This window comes from Schistocerca gregaria, chromosome 2 (genome assembly GCF_023897955.1).
Source record: "Schistocerca gregaria isolate iqSchGreg1 chromosome 2, iqSchGreg1.2, whole genome shotgun sequence".
NCBI classification, from domain to species: Eukaryota; Metazoa; Arthropoda; class Insecta; order Orthoptera; family Acrididae; genus Schistocerca; species Schistocerca gregaria.
In genome coordinates, this window is record NC_064921.1 from 389,254,119 (window position 1) to 389,272,484 (window position 18,366).

Here is an 18,366-nt window from a genome sequence, read left to right on the forward strand (position 1 = left end):
CAAATTGTGAATATGTGGCACAACGCTCAGCTACCTCGTTCGCTCACAAAAGTACATCGCCTTGCGTGTACCCAACAACAAACCTAATCTTTTGTGCTTACGTCCAATTTCTAGGAAACATATGTCGAAAAGCACTAATAAATACAAGAGGATTCATCTCCTTACCTTCACTCATAAACGTTGGGAATTGACGGTGTCTTAATAGACCTTCCTCGGCAAATATAGTGAACAAGCTGTTTGCATTTTATGCTGTGTTTACATAGCTGTCATAATTATTTACATTTCTCGTAGGTATTGGTTGTGGTGTTATGTCCTGTAAACTTACATCTGTGTTCTGTCATTATTACTGGCATTGTTTGTAGGGTTATCCATCATCTGTGTGCACACATTACTTTGGTTTGCTGTGGCTGGCACTTTATATGTACAACTTGTGTCTCTGTAACACTTTCACTTAAGTAGTTACGTATCCTATGCTCTGTAGCTTGCAAATTGGTGTTCACTTTGTCGATAATATCATTTTCCTTTTGCTTAATAACTTTCTCAGCTACATCATTGATTAATCTACGTTCCTTCACTACCTTTTCCGCTGCGGTACTAGTTTTGTCCAAAGTACCTGCTTCAGCTTTTGAAATTACATCAGATAAAAATCTTCATTAATTTTGTCTCTTTCCTTTTTGGTACAGACTGATTCGATTTGAAGTGATGCTACTTTATAAATTGAGTTCATCAACAGCCATTGGTATATTTTCGTAATCCTTATGCAGTTTGTTCACTACGGTAGAGATGTTCTTTACTGTGGAAGTTAACTGTGTTTGTGTAGCTTCCAAGTTTGTGTGTTGTCTTTAATCACTTTTATTTCTTGCTCTACTGTTCATTTCGCTCGTTACGAATGCCTAATTTCTGATTTATTTCCGTAATGTCATTGTTCACTTCGGAAAGTACTTCTTGCTTTAGGTGTTTTTCCATGTCTCTAAATTTTATTTTCATTTCCTCGCAAAAATTCGTCAAATCACTGATCTGCTGTGAGACTGTATACTGAAAATCTTTTAAAATTTGTTCCATGCTGTTTATGTCTTGTGTGACTATGGTAAGGTTTTGTGACAGACCCAAATTTTCTATTTATGTTTGTTCGCAAACTGGTGTTAGTATATTTTACGTCTGCACGCAACTTGGATTTTGTATTTTTTATTTTGGTGCTCAAGCTATCAAGTTTTTGAAGTATCATGGCAAGTCCGCTATTTTGGTTGCTATCTAATGTACTTTGGTTGTTAACAACTGTACTTTGTAAATTAACATTTGGATTTCGTGTGATCGGTCAGCCGATGTGGCTGTGCGGTTCTAGGCGCTTCAGTCTGGAATCGCGTGACCGCTACGGTCGCAGGTTCGAATCCTGCCTGGGGCATGGATGTGTGTGATGTCCTTAGGTTAGTTAGGTTTAAGTAGATTTAAGTTCTAGGGGACTGATGACCACAGATGTTAAGTCCCATGGTGCTCAGAGCCATTTGAACCTTTTTTTCGTGTGATGGGTGACGGTTAAGTGTCGTCAAAAATCGTTGTAAGTGCGCTTTCTGTTTTCCTGTGCGCGCAGAATGTTGCTCTCTGAGATACGTGGTGTAGCTTCATCTATCATCACGATATCATCAAATTTAGAGCTCTGTGAAAGCACTCGTCACTTTGGTTATGTACTTAATACATCTAAGTGTGGAAGACAAGGCGCTGATATTTCAGATATTCTGTCTTGCAATTGTACGCCATCTTGGCTCATTTCGTTTTTGCCATTGTCAACAATAATTGAAACTGAATTTTGTGCCATTTTGATTTAATGTTAAAATTAAAAATTTTGGAGCCGACCGGAGTGGCCGTGCTGTTCTAGGCGCTACAGTCTGGAACCGACCGACCGCTACGGTCGCAGGTTCGAATCTTGCCTCGGGCATGGATGTGTGTGATGCCCTTAGGTTAGTTAGGTTTAATTAGTTCTTAGTTCTAGGCGACTGATGACCTCAGAAGTTAAGTCGGATCGTGCTCAGAGCCATTTTTAAAAATTTTGGAAAACAGAAAATTGAAATATATTACTTTTGTAAATTTAAACATGATTTACGTGCCGTCAAGCGTTAATTGGCTACTTTTATCATACAATAGAAAATCCAGGATGGAATGTAACAATACCAGAGAAGGAAAGTTGCTACTCACCATATAGCGGAGATGCTGAATCGCAATAGGCATAACAAAAAGATTCATACAATTAAAGCTTTCGGCCATTAGGGCCTTTGTCAGTAGTACACACACACACACACACACACACACACACACACACACACAAACGCAACTTGCACACACACATCTGCAGTCTCAGAGAGCTATGACTGTGTAGTTTCAGGTCTCTGAGACTGCAGATGTGTATGCAAGTTGCGTTTGTGTGTGTGTGTGTGTGTGTGTGTGTGTGTGTGTGTGTGTGTGTGTGTGTGTGTCTACTACTGACAAAGGCCTTAATGGCTGAAACTTTAATTGTGTGAATCTGTGCCTATCGCGACTCAGCATGTTGGCTACTTTTATGACGCACGAAATGTTATGACACAAAATCTTCAAACTTTTCTCTCACTAATCATTACATAAAATTTCTGAAAAATTCACTACAATACATTTAGGAAGGGAATTTATGGAAAAGGATGTCTAATTACTATGCAGGAGATGCTACCAAACATAGCTAAGCAAGCAGCTGCATAGCGGTCCTACCTTTGCTGCGATGAAACAAACGGCGTATTTCCAAAATTTTCCATAAATACCGGTTTCACTTTTGATTCCCTTCTGAATTGGTTCTGTTCCTACTGAACAGCGACATGCTCAATGAGAACCCTGTTGAACTATGATTTAACTCATTCATAATTATCTCTTTGTTGTAGTCACTTGGGCAACACAATTTGCTTCCTAGAACAATAAGTTCATACAAATCTATTTAAATCCCTAAAGAGTCTTTCAGGAGGCTTTGCTTTAGAATAATATTACAGAGGTAATTTATGTCAGATACCATCATATTTCAAAAACAAAAGAAACTATTCCACTTAAATTCAGTAAACTGGGATCCATTGTCACTTACAATCTGCTTGAGCATGCCAGTTTTTTGAAATAATGGCCACATAGTAGGTTAATAATTGGTCCATCTATCACAGATTTTAAAGAATAAAGTTTTCTGTTCTTATTCAAACTGTCATAGCACACTTTGTCACTCTGCTCATTCCACACACAGAGGCATGTCCCTGCAGCTGGTGACAAACCGAATTTGTTGCTCAACACTGTGATATGATTTAATGAAATCACTGATTGGACATACTTCCTCCTAGGTGTGAAGGTAGGGAATTGCCGGTGGTGTAAAATGCTGTTTTTTATAACAAGGACCTCTATAGCTAATTTCATGCCCCCTTTATTCTGTGTGAAGTGTTAAGAGCAGATGTAATCGATTTTGGTTCAAAAAATCAATTTTTCAAAAATATTATTTTCTTGGTCTACACAGTTTAATCTATGTTGCATGTGAATTTTATTGTGATAGCGGCTATACATTGTTAAACCGATTAACTCTGCACTGATGGCCACTTCTACCTTTTTCGACATTTAGGAAACTGCTTGCTTCAGCAGAATTTTGGTCTGTGTGAAGGCTATTGTATAGGTACATACAGAAAAGCCCCGACACACTGTGAAGAAAGTTATTACCAATGACAATAAACAGTAGCACGGCCAGTGTAAGCGTGTCGGCAAAGAGATATTTTGCTACGCTGGAAGGCGAAAGACAAATTGTGGAAACATTTTTCAATTTTTTTGGACAATTAGTAGAGAGACTCTCTCTTCAGTTCTCATGGCAAGATGTATTTCTTACGATACAATGTGTTTTCTGAATCATAATTTTATGAAAGTATGAAGTCAGAGTTCGTTTTTGTGTAAAACCACGAAAGTTTTCTTTTCTTCTGCACATTATCCCAATGTCATGTCACTGTAGCTGCCTGCATCAGAAGTTGGAGTACAATTAAGAATCAATATTGTACACACGGTCAAGAATGAGAATTAATTATAGCGGAAGGAGAACCATTTAATCAATACAGGAATTGATGTACGTTAAAAGTGAAAGACATTGCATTCCCTTAAAAATCTATAAGGAATCAAAATGATAAAAGTGCACAAAAAAATAAATTTGTTTAATTAATTATATTGTGTTTTTTTAATATAAATTTGCACAACTGGACACCTGGTGACATGACATTGAGAAAGCCGTGAAACCTGTTCTGTAAATTATTCAACATTATTTATGATATTGTATGAAAATGTTTTGCATGTACTAATTATTTTCAAGTTTTCATGTGCAACATCACGACTGGGAGCAAAATAACCAAAACCAGAAATTATTGTATACAACAAAAAACACCCTAGTGAATTTGTGGAGAGAGCATAAGTCGCAGGGCTATGATTGATATGGGAGAGGTCTCTGCAGATAAATAAAATAGTAAAGAAACAGGAACATCTTTTTATGAGTTGTTTCAAACTGCCTGTATACCTGACACCTACCTGATATGGCTCCCCAGAGAGTGGAAAAATTAAAGGGTTATATGCTTATCAAGACCTAAAACCTTTCTACTGTTGGTGGAACTGATTATATTTTATAAATATTATAGAGATATCTATATGTTCACCTGTTGATCATATGTGTGAATTATTTGTTGTAAGAGTGATTATATCATTAAAGTCTGTCTAGTGATGTTTTGGTTAAGTGTGAACATGTCACTTGGTTGTGTTAATTAGTATGTGTTGTAGGTGAAGGGTTATTCTGCCTTGAAAACTTAATTGCTGGAAAGTAATGTTACTGTATTCGGGCACTAATGACTATGAGATTTATTGGAGTAGGCAGTTTCTGACATAATAATCAGCTACATGTTGGTTCTAGGTTATGCTCATCTCTTGTCTAAGACTAATATGATGGTTTTCATCAGATGAATACCTGGGGATTGTCCTATTAGTTCTTTCACAGGTACAGAATTATAATGACAATATTTGTGCCATATAAATATGTACTGGTACAAGAGATAGTATGGGTCCTTTTACATGATTTGTTATGGGGATAGAGGAATGCATTTCTGTCTTAATCAGTTGTTAGCTAGTAAGAGAAATGCTTCCTTACATGGTGTTTATAACCATTTGTAGAATTATATGTTAAAAAATGACGAAATTCCTCCAGCTGCATTAAGGTGTTGGTTTTATTGGCGACTAGATTCGATGTTGTTACATCATCATCTTCAGGCCCATACTTGTTGACTCCAACCGTATGTATCAAACACTAGTAGTCAGTGGTGACATAGGCGTGTTCCATGCGGGAGGCAGGTAGTAACTGATGTAACTCTTGTTATGTATGTACTTCTTTGCTTTTGAAAGCAATCTGCATTTTTTTAAATACATATATATGTAATGACACAAATACTATGTTTCTTCCAGATGGAACCAATAATTTACTTGGATCCTTGTTGCCTTTTCATGGACCAGATAATCCAGATCCTAATGCACCCATTATAAAATTGTAAATGTCAAAGCAACAATTTTCTACCAGTAGCTGACTTTCTTATTATGTTTTGCTGTCACTGATCAAAAACTCACAATAAACAAAATCCCTGTAAATGAACATTTTTCAAGAAATCTTATTTGGTTCTTAATATTTGTATTGTTATGCATGGTACAACATGTGTACCTAAAAAGTTCCAAAATGCCATGCATTAAAAAGGGATTTTCCAGTGCTCATACCTTGCGTTCTATTTGTGATAAAATTGTACAGTCGTGTTTTGGATAGCCCTTGGACTAGGGACCACTTACAGGGTGTGCATGTGGACAAAGAAAAAACATTCCTGGATATCCCTGTTAAAAAATGCACTTTTTTCATGTTAAGTGACAGTAGATTTTTGGTAATTTTCCCTCAGAACTGTAAAACTGATCAATCATTTGAATGGTTAGAGTTTTGTACACCAGTGTAGAACTTCCTAGCACTTTAGGAAACAAAAGTGGGAAAAAAAAGTTTTGGAAAGACTTTCGATATGCAGCAACATGTATGCTGCATATTTTCTTACTAAGAACGTATAAATTCATATTCCACCAAACACAGCACATTATTTTCCAGAGCATTGAAATCAAGATTGCGATGCCCTTTTGTAAGACAATTATAACTCATGTCATGTGATCTCACCAGCCGATGACAGCAGATATTCAGAGCACAGGACACATGATATAGTCAGCCAACAGCACGATCACTATTCAGTAGCATGAACATACAAAGAGGAAAAGTTAATGGTTTACATTAATATACATAGTGTAGCTACAAGAAAAGCTAAGCTTTCACATGTAATATTGGTCTTTTTTTTGCATATGTTACACTTTAAGATACATCATACAAATGTGCCAATAAAATTTAAAATAATGACATAAATGTCTGTTGTCCTGGGCTCAAATTATTCTAAGTGATTAGTCCTCAAACCTTTAAGTTGTAAATGAGAGTCTATGATTTAAGGAAGTCATCCCACATGTAACATAATTCAACTTGCATTAAAAGGAAGTTTATTTTGAAAGTCATGCTTTTAAAACCACCATTCGCAATACTTTCCCGAGATGTGTTCGTTTTAGCAGAGTGTTCCAAAAAACAGGCATTATTGTGCAGCTACGATGATGTAGGAAGCTCACGTTTGTATTTCCCGAGATGTGTTCGTTTTAGCAGAGTGTTCCAAAAAACAGGCATTATTGTGCAGCTACGATGATGTAGGAAGCTCACGTTTGTATATATAAAGCATTAAGAGATCTTACATTACATTACAAAAGAAAAGGACATCTGAAGATACTCCAAGAGCATCAGAATTTTGTAAACTATACTAAACTGCATAACTGGGCTTGAAGTGCACATCGGTTTGTCCAGATTCACAATGAAGTAGGCCCTACCTGATATTAAGCTTTTAAGCATGGTTTTCAGGATCTAAATTGTCTTGGAGTATTAGTATTGTATTGTACTGTAATGTAATGTCTCATGCTTAGTTCTTTATTGTGGCATAATGCCATACATGCCAGAAGGTGACAATATGCACTTGAAATTCAGCGAACAATTGGAACTAGCTGATACTGTGGAATGAAACACTTCATTTCAAATAAATTGACTCTCTTAGTGGAAAAGATTAATAAAACCCAATTGTTTTAGCAAACCGACAAAAATAACTTCATTGTTCTGCAAGGTAATAAATTTCTGATTTCTGTAATTATGTGAATGTATTTTAATTCACTTGATAGCTCCTGGCCACAGAAATCCATTTTGTTTTCATTTGAGGTGGGAGCCATAAACAAAGAGGAAACAGCGAAATCATGAAACGTAAACACGGTCACATGGAAACTACCGCTCCCCATTACAACTCAGACAACTCTGCGCATGAGCAAATCTGGCGGTTAGGGCACCAGAAAAATTTTTCATGTTAGTGTCTGGCTGCTTGCAGCTACAGCTGGTACAGCTACCAGCCACACTTCAAGCAGCGCGAAGCAGTAGAAAGTACTGCTCATATGTGATTCAATTGTGCATGTCCATGAGCTCCTTGGCAACTGCTCAAATGAACCTAATGTAAACAGCATGCCAATAGAAAGCAGTGTGCTGTTACAAAGTATTGCACAGTCTTTATCCTAAGGTCTGTGAGACATTTTGCTATTGCAGAGACTTCTGTGTGCACAGTGGTTTGTTTTAAATGGCTCATTTCCTTTGCAACTTAACTTTTATTTTGATTTTTTTCTGTTGTTTATGTTTTACTGCTGCAGTATGATTCTGCAGTAGCAGGATACCTAATGTTCTTTGTTAGAGTATCAGTTATTACGAGTCAAAGTTACAAAAATTTAACTAAAAACAAAAGCAATGAAAAATTCCCAGAATTCTGAAAAATTTCTGGGGTTTTTCCTGGATTTCCTGATTGTCCCAGGTTGTATATGCCCTGACTTATATACCCAACAGAAGGATTATCTTAGTGATGTGGTCTATGGTGGGCTTGATGGGACTTATGGAGGGACCATTAGTTCATGGGCATTTCATCAGAAAACTCCAAAAAGAGAGAGATTTGCCATTACCAACAGACCAAAACCCAGCCAAGTATTCCAAAATGGCTATGCACAGCAAATGTTCCTAAGATGCTGATGTCAAAAAAATCTGAATATTTTTGGTTATCAAAACCCAATCACTGATTGAAATAAGGCTATCCACAGCAAATGACTGTAATTTTTACAAAGTATTCCTAAGAGCTCAGTCTTGAACGACTTTGAAAATTTTCCATTTCTGAGATACAGAAGATCAAAGTTACCCTACCTGTGTTCATAAAATTCAGTGTGAAGTGAAAAAAATAGTCTTCAAATTGATGTAGCATGAAGAAATATGCTGTAAAGGATCTCTGTTGTCATCTTGGCGGGGGGGGGGGGGGGGGGGGGGGAGGGGGGGGGGAGAGGAGATGAGTATTTTTGGAAGTTATAGCTATTTTGGATAGAGGCTGAGAGGAGGATAAATTCCATGGGTAATTAACATCTAATGATTGTGCGGTCTCCCTGTAGCACACACAGAACTTCAGTTTGAAGACGATGGAATTGAAACGGAAAATTACATAACTACATCACAATCACACTAATTCGGAGAATGGAAGGAAGGTCATTGCTTACAATTCCATAAAATTTAAGACCACTACATATGACTAGTTAAGTTGGAACGGCTTATGGTAGTTAGTTCGATCTTAATAGAACTATATTATGAGTAACTTACAGAACTTAGCAGATTTGGAAAGAAATAAAACATGATAGGTACACAGGAATTGGAATCCCATTCCTCCTGAATCCTTTTGCAGTGTCTCAACTTCTACATTAATTCACTGTGTGAAAAAACAAGAAGCTATGACCAGGAACAAGTAACTGACAAATTTTGACAGTAATATTGATAAATTTATACCAGAAAAAAAAAACAGTGACACTGTATTGTGCACATGTATTACAACACCAAAACAATTATTTTGCAAAGAACACGTATGTGAAACAGAGCAATGTTAAATACAAACATCTCAAGAATACAGCACTTGCAAGTAAACACAATTTTCTCCTATTTACAAAGAAACAAACCAGTACTGTAAAGCACTGAAATTACTTCAGATACAGTCAATATTCTGACAAAATGGAAAATGGCTACACACACACACACACACACACACACACACACACACACACACACACACACACACACACACAATCAGTTTATATTTTATGTATAATCAAAACTTCAAATAGAGTACATGAAACAAATGTAGACTTTAGAGCTATGACACAAGTACAAATATACAAATCATATTAAAAGAACAAATACAACATCTGCAAAGCAAATGTTTACACTGAAATGATGAGGTCCTTACAACTCACAATTGTATTACTAATTTACTCTAAAATATTCATGAGTCTGTAATTGTACAATATGCTGAGGGAGACAGACATTAGAATATACATTCTACAATTCATTTAGCATTTACAAGAAAAGGGCTGCTGCAGTAACAAGTCTCTTTGCAGCCATTTGGACTATACTGACAGTTCTCCTTGAGTGTGGTCTCATTGGTGAGATTCATCCCAAATACGGCAGTCAGAGTCAAATCAGAACTGCAGGACTTCAACTCACTGAAGACTTAAATTTTAATATGTCTCTTTTACACTGCTAAAGGCTTCGTTCAAATAACTGGACACTGAGACGAAACAAATCACTGTCAGAATTTGTCTGTGATGATTCCACACTTGTCTCTTTCACTGGTAAATTGCACAGCTGACGCCTGAAATCAAAACTATCATTTCTGTTATATCTTAACAGCAATAAAATTGATCTATAGCTAATAGCACACATTTGCAAAGTAAAAAGTTATTATGAAATATTTGCTGTAAAGGAAATATTTATACAGCACAACTCATTATATAATTTTTCTGTATGACAAAAGGCATTTCTTATAAATGTTTAGAATAAATTTTAAAGCAAATTTTTTAATGAAGGAGAAAACAAGTATTTCTCCATTAACAAAACGAGTGTACAGCTAAGTATACAATTTTCAACTTAAGTTGCAGTATCATCCTTGTAGGATAGGAGGGAGTAGTTGACAAAGGAATTCTGAGGGTAAGAAATAAATAAAAATTGATATCAATGTGGACTTAAAAGATAGTTACATGCAACACTGGAATGAAGAGATATTCACTACCTTCGCTATTGTAAGCATTCTTTCCCAAAAAATATTCCATCCAAAGAGCAGAATACAGCTGGTCTTATATTCTCCTTTAATTGTTAACAATCTATTTAAAAGAGATGGACTAAACTTCAATACTGACATACCTGACAGCAAGATCCCTGCGAGCAGAGAGAGCTCTTCTGTATGGACCACAACTAGCAAATAATGCCTTCCTTTTTGCTGCTCTGTCACGCAATGCTACGTGTATTCCTGCCACAGGATGTAGGAACAATGGTTCCTTTGTGGTTTCTTCAGCTGGAGGACACTCTTGGTTATCTCCGATTGGTTTGTTTTCTTTATCTGTTGAAAAAAAAAAAGTTGGATTTTTTCATTAAACTTATTCTTTGTTTTATTTAGTATCAGTTATTTCCTTTAGCTGTTGCCTAAAAAGCTGTTTATTGTTCATGTGCAACAAGGAACAGTGAAGTAAGAAAACAAAGTTGTCCACAGAAATATCACTATTTAATGTATGTATTGTTACATCTTTTGCTTAATGGGTAATGAAATATGAAGTTACCATCTAATGACACTGAGGTAGTTGCACCAAGTTTCAGAAATGCCCCCCCCCCCTAAAAAAAGTACTTCAATCCTATGTATGAGCTAGTCAGTAGAGGCTTTGCTAAAACCTGTGTCTGGGTTAAAGTTATGGCTTTATCAGCTACATATGAGTATTAACTGAAAACCTCCTTGTGCTTATGGGATTAACTGGCAGTAATTAATAATGTACCACTGGTTTGAGGTAGACACATTTTGCCCTACATTTTAATGGTATCGGAATGCTCGAGAAAATTACATATAAAGGATTATTGTCTTCTGAAATTTTGTGAACCTAGGAGGCAACTGTCAGATGATGACATTCAATTTATGGCAACAGAATTCAAAGACCTGTTAATATTAAGGGGTAAGGTAAGTCTCAATTTCCAAATACCATCATTAAGTCAATATACTGGAACAAGTAATGCGAAAAACTGACAGATTATGGTCAATTTACTGCCATTATAAACACCACTATAGGCTCAACTAACTGAGGACTGAACTGGTACTCACTAAAGCATAATTTAGTCTCCTTGGAAGTAATAAAAGGGACAATCATAGTGGAGTCCCCACTTGCCCTATAAGAGTGGCCTACACTGGAATTAATACTAGCCAATGGATGGCATGATGTAACCATAAGATTTAGTGCACCGTATTTACTCGAATCTAAGCCCCACTTTTTTTCAGAGAAAGAAAGAAAGAAAGAAAGAAAGTGGGAGACGATCTTTTTTCCTCCGCCACAAGTTTCAACCATTTTCATTTTCATACATTATCCAACGAAGTAAATACAAATTCCATATTGTTCATCTTTGAGTGTAGCAGAATTTCAATGTACTATGAAAATCCGACTGGCAAGACTGTTTGGGATGTTTGTCAATATGGCCAACTCTACGTTCTGAAGTTTTTCCTACCTGTGAGAAGAGATGGTTGCTAATAGGAACCTGATGAAACGTGAATCACATGCACTATTCTCTTCACCTTAAGAATAATACGAATATAAACATTTTGCCAGGTATTCTTTCGTGTTTGAAGCTATTTCATTTAAATCCTGTCTGCCTAATAAACTACGAAACTAGAGTGAGACAACAGCAAACGCAGAAGAATATACGTATCATGTCATGTTTATATTCGTATTATTCTTATGCCTAATAGTGATACAGTCAAAAATGAAGCACGGCAACTGACTAGATTTTTAAATCTAAGATGACTAATTTCTGTGCATAATTTCATGTACTAAAGAAGCGGCCGCAAAGATTTTCAAACGGAGAAAAATTTTCGCCTAACTCTCGTTCAGAACATGTTCTATCATACACAGTCTATTATTTGGTTCTTGTTGATCCTTATCAAAGAAAGCAGCAGTGTAAGTAACAACAAATAGCAGTCTCTTGCCATTGTTTCGCTAATGAGACGATTCCTCTCTTTTTTAATTGTAAGTGGCAATAGCACGCACAAAAGCAAGCCATGCCGCAAGCGGTGACAGGCCGTAAAAATGCACTAGCAGATTGCGACAAACAGTGCATGACACAGTACAGTAATGCATTTTCAGCTTAGAGTGGCTTAAACACCCATAACAAAGAAAATGGCACTTATCAGATCAAAGCAAAATAAGCAATCGATTCAAACCAGACACAGCACGTGAAAAAGGAAGGGTACCTGTATAAATACGGACGGACAGGGCACGTGATGCATAGCAATGGCTGCATCGTAAAGCTTAACTGCTAAGCTTAAGACTCGAACCAAAATACTGTAGCTGTATCGTCATTCATTCGAACTAAATTTTGTCTCATATTACAATGGACCAACTTTGTTTCGATTTGGAGGTGCGGCCTAAAACTTTTCTCTCCCCGTGAATTTAGAGTCTCAAATTTCTGATGCGGCTTAGATTCGGGAAAATTTTTTTCCCCTTTATTTCGAGGCTCATTTTTCAGGTGCTGCTTAGATTCGAGTGCGGCTTAGATTCAAGTAAATACGGTAACTGTACGATTTAGCATTACTGGTTGGGAGTGTGTGGCTAGAAATTTTAAAATCAGTAAGTAGATGCTAATACTAAGATGTGGATAAAGTTCAAAGAGTAACACGTAAAAAGAAAATTTCTCTTTACAGGAAATAGTTCACTTGTAATAAAGGCAGCATCTCAACCAAAAGTATTTTTATTTAGAGACCATTTTGACCAAAATTTTTAAATTCAAGTGTTGATAAGTTTCAAAATATACTCAGAAGTTCGTCATGCTTTCGATTGAATTCCCAACTAAAGCCTCAATAATTGTGCTGGAATCCTAAGAAACTTTCACCCTTCGCGAATTTCTGAAGTGGGTGAAAACGGTTTCGCCAGACCTCTTACAGCACCCCTCACCCCCAACTGTCTCTCCAAGGCATAGTTCTATTATTAGTGGCTGAGCAGATTTCTATTAAATGATGATCCCAGAAATAATGTGCCAGAAGGTACTTGTGCTTCTACATACAGGACACTGCAGTACTCGTACAATGACGACCCTGTCCTCCTGACACGTCTATTGATCAGCAATTGAAGACACACACTGAGTACCGTATTTTACGGACTGTAAGACACACTTTTTTCTTCAAAGAATTGCCTACAAAATTCAGGTGCATCTTATACTCAAAATTAATATAGAAGTGTCCAAAGTTTGATTTAAAACTCCTGTCAGTCTTAAAAATGGCCACTTATTCGATGCCGCGGGAAACCTATCTCTATCTGGCGACACTGGATTCAACTGGCAGCACCAGTGCATCGATGCGAAGAACACGAGTTGCAGGGATTGACAAGCTTTATAACATTGGTCCCCTTCTGCCCCACTGTCACAAACCCAGAAAACACTCTAACCTATGATGCATCACAGCAGTCTTTGGTGCCAGTGAACCTAAATTGAAATTATTTGTGTTACCAGTCTATGAACCATGGACCTTGCCGTTGGTGGGGAGGCTTGCGTGCCTCAGCGATACAGATAGCCGTACCATAGGTGCAACCACAACGGAGGGGTATCTGTTGAGAGGCCAGACAAACGTGTGGTTCCTGAAGAGGGGCAGCAGCCTTTTCAGTAGTTGCAGCTGCAACAGTCTGGATGATTGACTGATCTGGCCTTGCAACATTAACCAAAACGGCCTTGCTGTGCTGGTACTGCGAACGGCTGAAAGCAAGGGGAAATTAAAGCCGTAATTTTTCCCGAGGACATGCAGTTTTACTGTATGATTAAATGATGATGGATTCCTTTTGGGTAAAATATTCCGATGGTAAAATAGTCCCCCATTCGGATCTCCGGGAGGGGACTACTCAGGAGGACGACGTTATCAGGAGAAAGAAAACTGGTGTTCTACGGATCGGAGCGTGGAATGTCAGATCCCTTAATCGGGCAGGTAGGTTAGAAAATTTAAAAAGGGAAATGGATAGGTTGAAGTTAGATATGTTGGAATTAGTGAAGTTCGTGGCAGGGGGAACAAGACTTTTGGTCAGGTGAATACAGGGTTATAAATACAAAATCAAATAGGGGTAATGCAGGAGTAGGTTCAATAATGAATAAAAAAATAGGAGTGCGGGTAAGCTACTACAAACAGCATAGTGAACGCATTATTGTGGCCAAGATAGAGACAAAGGCCATGCCCACTACAGTAGTACAAGTTTATATGCCAACTAGCTCTGCAGATGATGAAGAAATTGAAGAAATGCATGATGAGATAAAAGAAATTATTCAGGTAGTAAAGGGAGACGAAAATTTAATAGTCATGGGTGACTGGAATTCGTCAGTAGGAAAAGGGAGAGAAGGAAACATAGTGGGTGAATATGGATTGGGGCTAAGAAATGAAAGAGCATAACTTAATCATAGCTAACATTTGGTTCAAGAATCATAAAAGATGGTTGTATACATGGAAGAATCCTGGAGATACTAAAAGGTATCAGATAAATTATATAATGGTAAGACAGAGATTTAGAAATCAGGTTTTAAATTGTAGGACATTTCCAGGGGCAGATGTGGACTCTGACCACAACCTATTGATTATGAACTGTAGATTAAAACTGAAGAAACTGCAAAAAGGTGGCAATTTAAGGAGATGGGATCTGGATAAGCTGACTAAACCAGAGTTTGTACAGAGTTTCAGGGAGAGCATAAGGCAACATCTGACGAGAATGGGGGAAAGAAATACAGTAGAAGAAGAATGGGTAGCTCTGAGGGATGTAGTAGTGAAGGCAGCAGAGGATAAAGTAGGTAAAAGGATGAGGGCTGCTAGAAAACCTTGGGTAACAGAAGAAATATTGAATTTAATTGATGAAAGGAGGAAATATAAAAATTCAGTAAATGAAGCAGGCAAAAAGGAATACAAACGTCTCAAAAATGAGATTGACAGGAAGAGCAAAATGGCTAAGCAGGGATGGCTAGAGGACAAGTGTAAGGATATAGATCCTTATCTCACTAGGGGTAAGATAGATACTGCCTACAGGAAAATTAAAGAGACCTTTGGAGAGAAGAGAACCACTGGTATGAATATCAAGAGCTCAGATGGCAACACAGTTCTAAGCAAAAAAGGGAAAGCAGAAAGGTGGAAGGAGTATATAGAGGGCTTATACAAGGGCAATGTACTTGAGGACAATATTATTGAAAGGGAAGAGGATGTAGATGAAGATGAAATGGGAGATACGATACTGCGTGAAGAGTTTGACAGAGCACTGAAAGACCTGAGTCGATACAAGGCCCCCGGAGTAGACAACATTCCATTGGAACTACTGACGGTCTTGGGAAAGCCAGTCATGACAAAACTCTACCAGCTGGTGTGCAAGGTGTGTGAGACAGGCGAAATACACTCAGACTTCAAGAATAATATAATAAATCCAATCCCAAAGAAAGCAGGTGCTGACAGATGTGAAAATTACCGAACTATCAGTTTAATAAGTCACATCTGCGAAATACTAACGCGAATTCTTTACAGACGAATGGAAAAACTGGTAGATGTGGACCTCGGGGAGGATCAGTTTGGATTCCGTAGAAATGTTGGAACACGTGAGGCAATACTGACCTTACGACTTATCTTAGAAGAAAGATTAAGAAAAGGGAAACCTATGTTTCTAGCATTTGTAGACTTGGAGAAAGCTTTCGACAATGTTGACTGGAATACTCTCTTTCAAATTCTGAAGGTGGCAGGGGTAAAGTACAGGGAGCAAAAGGCTATTTACAACTTGTACAGAAACCAGATGGCAGTCATAAGAGTCGAGGGGCATGAAAGGGAAGCAGTGGTTGGGAAAGGAGTGAGACAGGGTTGTAGCCTCTCCCCGATGTTATTCAATCTGTGTATTGAGCAAGCAGTAAAGGAAACAAAAGAAAAATTCGGAGTAGGTATTAAAATTCATGGAGAATAAGTAAAAACTTTGAGGTTCGCCGATGACATTATAATTCTCTCAGAGACAGCAAAGGACCTAGAAGAGCAGTTGAACGGAATGGATAGTGTCTTGAAAGGAGGATATAACATGAACATCAACAAAAGCAAAACGAGGATAATGGAATGTAGTCAAATTAAATCGGGTGATGCTGAGGGAATTAGATTAGGAAATGAGACACTTAAAGTAGTAAAGGAGTTTTGCTATTTGGGGAGCAAAATAACTGATGATGGTCGAAGTAGAGAGGATATAAAATGTAGACTGGCAATGGCAAGGAAAGCGTTTCTGAAGAAGAGAAATTTGTTAACATCGAGTATAGATTTATGTATCAGGAAGTCGTTTCTGAAAGTATTTGTATGGAGTGTAGCCATGTATGGAAGTGAAACATGGACAATAACTAGTTTGGACAAGAAGAGAATAGAAGCTTTCGAAATGTGGTGTTACAGAAGAATGCTGAAGATAAGGTGGATAGATCATGTAACTAATGAGGAGGTATTGAATAGGATTGGGGAGAAGAGAATTTTGTGGCACAACTTGACTAGAAGAAGGGATCGGTTGGTAGGACATGTTCTGAGGCATCAAGGGATCACAAATTTAGCATTGGAGGGCAGCATGGAGGGTAAAAATCGTAGAGGGAGACCAAGAGATGAATACACTAAGCAGATTCAGAAGGATGTAGGTTGCAGTAGGTACTGGGAGATGAAGAAGCTTGCACAGGATAGAGTAGCATGGAGAGCTGCATCAAACCAGTCTCAGGACTGAAGACCACAACAACAACAACCAGTAACAGTATAATATTTTTGTTAGTTTAATAGTTTCCTAATGGGGGGAAAAAGATAGGTATTCGTATGATGCAGGGCACAAACTGAACATAACAGCATATGCAAAACATGGAAACAGAGCAGCTCAGTGATATTTCGGCCCTCCACTGACAGAAAAAACCACCTGTGATTGGTGGGCTAGTAAAGAAGAATTGAAAAAAATGAGGAACACTAAATGTGCAGATGGGGAACTGAATGCAAAATGGCCAAAACTAGAAGATTACATATTGAAACTGATTCAAAGCACTGAAATTAATACAAAAATGATTCAAATACGCACTCGTAAGCTACTGCTAGAGTAGAGCTTAATAGATTTTAAGGGTGGAATTGGTTGGTGCTACAGAATTATGAAGTGTTATGGACTTAGTATGCGAACCAAAAGTAAAATATCTGATAAAATGCCACAAGAGTATGAAGACAAAATATTATCTTTCCATCACTTTATAAGTCAACAATGCAAGAAAACCAGTGTAGAACTATGCTAAATACCGAATTTGAATGGAACTCCTCTGTCATTTGATGTGCTAAGTTACAGAACTGTTGCCATGAAAGGTGCTAAAACAGTAACTATAAAAAAAGTGGACATGAAAAAATGCACTACATTTTTGTCCTTTCGTGTTGTGCTGGTGGTAATACACTTAATCCAATGATCATTCCAAACATAAAACTATGCCAAAACCTTCTGAAATGCCGCCAGGTTGTGTTGTCACATACATGACAAGGATTGGATGGACAAGGTTCGTATGAAATTACGGATTAACAAGAGTTTGGGAGAGAAAGAAAGGTGCTTTATTGAAGAAGAGTTCTCTTCTTATGTTAGATCAGTTTAGTAGCGATTTGAAAACAATTGTGCAAGAGAAAGTGAGACATGGAAATACAGAGTTTGCTATTATTCTGGGAGGACTCACTCCACAATTGCAAACTCATGGCTTCTCGATAAATAAATGATTTAAAGTGCATATAAGAGAGGAACAGCACAAATGGATGATGGATGAAACATGAATTCACTCCGAAGTGAGCTTTAAAACGACGTACAATAAAACAAGTGAGTCAGTGGATCGAACAGTAGTGTTCTAGAATGAGAGAAAACATTATTGTTAAATCTTTCACGAAATGCAGCATAAGTAATGCTCTTGATGCCAGTGAAGACCATCTTATATATGAAGAGAACAATGATAACAAATAATAAGAAGAAGAAATTTCAGAAGTTAAGATAACAATTTTTAAGGATTTTAAAGGTCAGTTTGATTTTATAAACTAAGGTCATCATTCTTCTTTTAGCCTGGCTTTCCAATCTAATAATAAAAATGGGAAATGAATTTTTTAAAAAAAATACTGCTTCAAAATTAAG

The 18,366-nt window shown here is 37.3% G+C and overlaps 1 protein-coding gene across 21 annotated transcripts in view; it reads right to left on the bottom strand.

The window, feature by feature from the left end:
• Window positions 1-8,978: 8,978 nt before the first annotated feature.
• The window catches only part of LOC126321101 (zinc finger CCCH domain-containing protein 13-like), a 229,314-nt gene continuing 219,926 nt past the window's right edge, over window positions 8,979-18,366 (bottom strand). For 12 of the 21 annotated variants that reach the window (XM_049994170.1, XM_049994169.1, XM_049994168.1 and 9 more), the window contains 2 exons: window positions 10,382-10,577; window positions 8,979-9,833 (listed from right to left, as the gene is read on the bottom strand). In XM_049994170.1, the coding sequence (XP_049850127.1) occupies window positions 9,722-9,833; window positions 10,382-10,577 (308 nt within the window). In that variant the 3' untranslated portion in view covers window positions 8,979-9,721. Of the gene's footprint in view, window positions 9,846-10,381; window positions 10,578-18,366 lie in introns of all 21 variants that reach the window. The other 9 variants (XM_049994147.1, XM_049994156.1, XM_049994166.1 and 6 more) reach the window with 1 other exon arrangement.